Source organism: Egretta garzetta, unplaced genomic scaffold, assembly GCF_000687185.1.
Source record: "Egretta garzetta isolate BGI_Z169 unplaced genomic scaffold, ASM68718v1 scaffold378, whole genome shotgun sequence".
Classification (NCBI taxonomy): domain Eukaryota; kingdom Metazoa; phylum Chordata; class Aves; order Pelecaniformes; family Ardeidae; genus Egretta; species Egretta garzetta.
Genome location: NW_009260597.1, coordinates 102,342 through 108,875, shown reverse-complemented (window position 1 = coordinate 108,875; position 6,534 = coordinate 102,342). Strand labels below are relative to the sequence as shown.

General features: G+C 50.4%; 1 protein-coding gene across 2 annotated transcripts; it reads right to left on the bottom strand.

Moving 5' to 3' along the window:
• Positions 1–1,626: 1,626 nt before the first annotated feature.
• PAQR3 (progestin and adipoQ receptor family member 3) lies at positions 1,627–5,605 on the bottom strand. 2 transcript variants are annotated; one of them, XM_035900285.1, is made up of 5 exons: positions 5,364–5,605; positions 4,393–4,527; positions 2,876–2,966; positions 2,406–2,554; positions 1,627–1,936 (listed from the first exon to the last, which is right to left on the bottom strand). In XM_035900285.1, exons 1-4 carry the CDS (start codon positions 5,511–5,513, stop codon positions 2,412–2,414), a joined length of 519 nt encoding a protein of 172 aa, XP_035756178.1. In that variant the 5' UTR covers positions 5,514–5,605; the 3' UTR covers positions 1,627–1,936; positions 2,406–2,411. The 2 variants fall into 2 exon arrangements, with proteins under 2 accessions (XP_035756178.1, XP_035756177.1); XM_035900284.1 differs by having other exon boundaries at positions 4,393–4,590; positions 5,364–5,602.
• Between the last annotated feature and the right edge of the window lie 929 nt (positions 5,606–6,534).

The following is a 6,534-nucleotide window of genomic DNA, read 5'->3' as shown; positions in this document are numbered from 1 at the left end:
AGATGGGCACTGCAAACAGCCAGCCGCTCCCCGCCTCCGAGAGCGCCAAACCCCATCGAGGGAAACCCTCTGCAAGAGGAAGGCGGCAGCGGCAGAGCGCTGCCCAGGCTGACAGTTCATTAAGGGCTTCTCAGGTGTTAGGCAGCTCTTAGCACAGTGGCCTAAGGCGTTCCCAGCCCTCTGCCAGGCACTGCTGTCTCCTCCTTGGCCTCGGGTGTAAGACAACCGGTTTGGAATCTCACAAGGCCCCTGTCGGTGCGTAGGAAGCTGGCTGGTGTCGGACAATCACAAGGTAAGAGGGAAGATGCCGGGATGCTATCGAAGGCAGCGCTGCAGGTAACGCAGGGAGTTGGAGCGAGGCCAGCTAGGAGAGCTTACAAGCCCAGATCAGAACCCTTCTGCCTGTAGTCAAAGCAGAAACAGGCGGGGTACCTCCCGCTTTCTAACACCAGCCATGCCGATGCAATCGCGTCCGTCAGCATCCTGGTCCCAAACTTCAACCACTTGGGGTTAAGCCGTAACAGCATCGTGAGGCAAGCAGCGTCACCTCCACACGGCGAAGGCTGACTAACGTGTGATGGTGCCAAGCAGCGGCATTTGCTACCACTGCTCAACTGAACTGTAAACCCAAGCACAGCTGCTATGCAGCAGCAGCTTAAAAATGTTGCTTCTAATCCAAAAAACCCAAATACTTCCATTCCTGTTTGAAAAACTGGCACGCAGCCAGCTTCATTGTGCTGCGCTACGGCTATCCGATCACCTGTGTATTTCGTGTCTCCCCAGTGTTATGTTTGTAAGAGAAGGTTTCAGGACAGATTCTAAAACCCAAGGCAACCTTGTCACTGTGGAAAGCTTGTGGCAATAAGTCATGGTCAGTATCAAAGTCTGCAAGCGCAGCCTCATACGTCACACGTTAAAAGGCCAAAGTGCAGGGATTTGAATCCAGAGCAGGTTCGCTACTCAGGGTGCGTTATTTCATCCTGTTCAACAAATGTAACTTAACTTAAAAAAAAAAACCCTCTTGGCAACTCTACTGATCGCAAGGTAGTAATGAACATGAACACACAGGCTTGGGGCTGCTCCTGAAATACCTTTAAACACTAATTCCAAATTACTGAAAGAAGCTAGAGAAGATTTCTTGAAGTAATTGCACTACCCATCTCGGGGGAGGCAATTTTTGAGATCTGAAATGAAGATATAGCTATGGTGGATGGCCTGTGAGCTTATCTTCTGGAAAAAAGGAGAAGAGCTGGTCCAGAAAGGTACAAGAGTCTGCTGAACTCTATTTTAGAGGTTACTGGGCCTAAGCACGTCCCTCAGCCAAAGACGGTGACAGAGGCACGGCGCTGTAGCGCTGCGGTTTAGCTCCAGGACCAGGTCCCACAGTTACCGTGGTTTTACAAGCAGGCGATCAGGAGCAGGTTCTTACCTACGCGCTCCAACAAAACACAAACACCGGGTATATGGGCCCGTTAGCTCAGCGAGGGTCATGACTGCTGCTGGTCATCTTTACCGAGGATCCGAATGCTGAATTGTACAGCCCACCTTTCTGGTGCCCCGTGCCAGGGCGCCCTGTTTGGTACTTGATTGCAGAACAGGAGATCAGCGTCAGATCCTGGGCCGTGCTGTAAAAAAAAAAAAAAAAAAAATACTGCCGTGATCCGAATGCTGAATTGTACAGCCCACCTTTCTGGTGCCCCGTGCCAGGGCGCCCTGTTTGGTACTTGATTGCAGAACAGGAGATCAGCGTCAGATCCTGGGCCGTGCTGTTGGTTTTCATTGTGGTGTTTTTTTTTTTTCCCAAAACTCCATGTAATATACGCAAGTGGTAACAGTCTGGAAGTCAGAACAGGAACTGCCACAGTGCTTATCTTGATCGTTCAGCTCATTAGGCAAGGTGCAGACCCTCAGAGTCAGACACTTCATCGCACTGCCCCTGAAATACAGTGGGAAAACAAGTTTAGTCACTTACCGTGCATAAGAAATTATCAGCACTCAAGTCATTTCCTAATTTCCAAGAAAATCCAGACCAGTGCTTAGTGGGCTGAAACCCTGACAAAAGCCTGAGGAAAAGGCTACTCGGGAACAGATACCAGTGACTGCTTGAGGCTATTAAAATTGTGAAACCGAGCTGAAAGGGGTCTGGCAAAGCTCTGTCCAGCCTGTTCTAAACCTCTGCTGGAGGGCCCGGCAGCCTGGTGGCACCTCAGGTAGGGATCAGCAAGAGCGCCTGGCATCAAGGCGACTGCTGTTTTATCTACAGGCAAGCATTACACCCGCCAGCGTATTCCTTGGGGAAGCTCCCTCGGGAGGATGACTGAAACTTGTGACAAGTTAGGACTAGGATCATTTCACCCTACGCTGCTTAGAATGTCCTATTCCCATGAGTCAGAAAACTGCTGTACCTTCGCTCACAAGCCTGCGCTGTACTCGGGACAGGGCTTGCTGTGTCGATATTGCATGATGTACACTGTGGATTGATGCCACCAGTACAGCATCACCACTGCAAGGATGTGCCATACTTGGTGGCTGGAGCCGAGGTAGTTCAGCTGTCCTGTGGGGAGGGAAAAGGGCAAGGGGTTAAGCTCTTGAATTCAGCGATCATTCACGCAATGCAATTAGCAATCTGTCTCCTCCAAAGCTCAACCATACACTCCGCTTGCTGGGAGGCAGTGAAAGTTCTTTAATGAACGCAATCACAAGTTGTCTGCTGCCTTTATATGCACATACGCACAACATTTTACGTTGTATGAGAACAGTTCATGTAGAACCTGGTTGACCCGTTCTCTCACAGGGATTTGAGGCCTCACAGAAAGGACTGTGACGCTGCAGGAAGCCTCACTGCAGAAAAAACACCCGGAAGATAATCTCCTACCTGGGAAGTATCTTTCTGGAACTTTGGAAATGTAGAAGAGAAAAGCTACAGCAGCGATGAAGTACATGACAACTACACGTGGAGCAAACTCCTGCAAAAGAAAAGGAAGCTCTCCTACTCTGTTCGAAGGGAAAGACACACAAACAAACAAACAAACAGGCCCTACAGATGAAAAAAGAAAAAGGCGTGACAGAACCGACCCCTACTTCACTGCCTATTGTCATCTACGGACACAACCCAACAGGGAAGCAAATGCCAAAGTTTGGGAAAATCTGTACAGGAAGAAACTTGTTTTATCATGACCTCTCCACTTCGATACAGAAGCTACTTACTTAGTGCTTCTGGGCAGCCTGCAGCAGACACGGAATTTGTCAGTAAAAGGGCTGATTTGTCTTCCAACACAGTAATCTTAGGCAGAACGGCCGGGATAAGCCAAGAGGATGACTTCAGTGCAAGATCCCATTTACTGATCGGGATTGCACTCGCTAGAACCCAAGGCCGCAGGATTACCGCATACTGGATGGGAAATAATCAAGCAACCCACTCACGAGCTGCTTTTTGTTTTCCTTAAGAGAAAGCTTTCTAACTGGAAGTGGGGCATTTTTCTGCAGTGTGGAAGCAAAACGCGGCCCGTACCTACCATTCTGCTACACCAGGAGAACTGAAACGGGGAAGACGTGGGGGGACAACTACTGTTCATCTGATTTTTAGAAGGCCCGCGTTAAGTGCCCCGCCTAAAGTCTGGACCGGGCTAAACCGTCGCCCCAGGTGACAGGCCTCCCGCAGGGCCTGTCTAAGAAGGTGCCCAGTTAGGGCTGACTGCGAGAAGGAAATGTTTTCTTCAGCACAGTCAGGTCCCTGGGTAACTGCAGCGATCTTCATACGGGGACATACTTTCCTGTCCTTAGCTGTACCACGCTGCTTGTTTTTCAGAGCATAATTCTAAGCGGTAAAACAAGAACAGGAAAATAGTTCGGCAACATCACAGTGATGTTAAATGAGGATTGCGTAAGAGACAGAGGGCTGAGTAGGCAAATACTGATTTTTGTGGCCAACCCAGGGAGCAGAAGAGGAAGTCAGTAACCGCCCCATCAGTGTCTTCTGGTTCCCTGCTCTGCTCTCGAGCCGTGGAGGCGGACGGCCCAGAGCACTCGTGCAGCCTGACCGACTGCTTCCCACGCAGCAGCCGATCCGGCTCCGGTCCCTCGGCCAGGGCGCGGCCCTCCTACACGGCTGCTCTGTCCCTCAGGCAGATGCCTCAGTCACTTTTACAGCCAGCTTTCCTTCTCGTGGTGCAGTTTTAAACCAGGAAAGCAGATTTGATCTGCACAACCTATCTGCTGCTTCTCAATGCGTTTCTAAGCGTTTGCGTTTGAATCGTATCGTCCGAAAAAATTCTATGCTTCGAGAAATTTTCATTAGTGCTACTTCCCCCTCATTTCCCGAAGTGTAAGAGGGGTGAAGGAAGACGGCAAGTGAAAAGCAAAAGACAGTCTTGTTTCCTCCTTTTCTTTTACCTGTACAATAGATGCACCAATGCCGCCGTTGAGCCAAACCCAGTGGATGGTGGGAATAATTCCATATCCAGACACCGAGCAAAAGATGATGGAGCGCAGTCTGTGCCACTGTTGTGTGAGGTAACTGGGATGAATCTGAGCAAAAAATACTGCCAAGATCATTGCCAGCACAGTGATTAAATATACCTGACGCCAGTACTGAGGAAAAAAAAAAAAAAAAAAAAGAGACAAAAGCAAGTTTGCGGGTGTTCTCGTCATGTGTAAAAGTCAACTCCGTGAAGAAAGTTAACACTGCTCCATGCAATGGTGCATCAATTCCCCCGCCACCGCTGCCAGCACAGATGATGGGGTTTGCATGCATGGATTTGTAGTCATGAACTGACGGCGAGGGGAAGGGACACTGTTGCTTGGGTACACCTGGAAAAACCTCTTTTTTTTCCAAGCAGTGCCGTCGCCTGAGCGTTTTCAACGTACCTCTGCCTGAGCAGACTTGCTCACCTACCCGCTCGCCGCATCCGTGACAGACATGGCTGCAATCTGGGCCTGCCAAGGGAACTAACTGTGCTTGTCCTCTATCAGACAAAGAGAAAATAAGCTTGTTTCTGCCTCATGTAAGCTACCTCGAGGGAAACGATGTTTGAGTTACTTGTGATGGGGACGCAGCCCACAACCAGCCTCACGCATTTGACAAAGGTAGGACCAGTAAAGTCTACCCTGCCTGCATAGATAGAAATTTACATATTTTCTTGAGGCTCGTGCGACCGGCAGCTTGCAAGGGAGCCCTCAGTTTGCCTGTCGCTCAGCAAGCACAGTTCTGCTCGTGTCAGAATGAACTTGTTTCGGTTTCCATCTGTCCCCGCGCTAGTACTCTATTTGGACACCCTGCACCGAACCCCCTTCCTACGGCGTGGGAGCTGCAACCGTGAGACCGCAGGAACTAAACGTTACGGGAAGAAGAGCTTCAAACTTACATTGTTACAATAAAATGCATAGAACACGCCTGACACATAGCAGCCCAGGATGCCAATGGAAATTCCCGCGTAATCTAATGCCATCCATCGTCGGCTGGTCTTCTCTGAGCGGTGGCAACAGAACAGATGATATCCTACCGAGCAAAGCATGCAGACCTGCACGAACGGTCAAACAAGGATGCATTAATCTCTTAAAAAAGAACAGGGAATAGAGCAAGCTTAAACTCTGAAGCTTAGAGCGTGCGATTGACCTGTTACACGTTTCGCACTGCAACTTGGCGTAGGCAGTTAAGATTCCTGCCAGTGATCAACAGAAACTGATGTAAGCTGCTCTGGCAGACTGAAGAAAAAACAAAAGACTTGGCAAGACTTGATAACGCCAAGGTGCACAGCTAAGAAAACGGGGCTATCGAGGCCTGGACCATGAGGCCAAGCGACAAGCCGGTTCGCAAGGGAGCAGGGCCACGTCTGCACACGAACAATTCTGCTTGGCCCAGCTACCGCAAGCAGGAACCAAAGCCCAACTCCGCCCTGACTGCCTGGCATCCAAGTTACTTTAGTGAGGGAACACACCAGAAATTAAACCCCTACGCACAGGCTGCTGATCTGCTTCTAGGCTGGCATCACATTTTTTCCCTGATAAATGTTTTTTGTGTTTCGCTGCAACCCTGAACAGGAGTAGGGAAGAGCACGACTGCAGCGCGTTCCAAGGCAGCAAGGGAGCTTCCCCCGCTTCTAGCTATGCAAGGGCACCCTGTACTTTTCAGGGAACGTGTACAGCGCTCCTTGGCTCTTCACACTTTTTTGGGGGCAGCATACTTGACAGGCGCTTCAGCGCTCAAATGATGACACACTTGGGGTCTGCTGTTGGGAACAGGTTTCATAACAGGAGCCCCGCTGCCATTCCAGACCAGCATCAGGCCGTGGCCTGTTCCCACGTCCTGGTGGGTGACCCCTGCCAGCGGAGCTGCATCGGGCACGACTGCACCCCAACGCCCAGCTGAAGCTGTGAAATAGGGCCCTGGGGAGCTTCGCTGGTTTTCACAGACTCTCTCCTACGCCAGCCATGCTCAATCCTCCCTGGCCTACTCCCTACATTAAAGAACTCAAGATCAACTCAGGCACCGGGCTTGTCCGTTACCTTTAAAAGCACAGCGATTTCCCAGGTCTG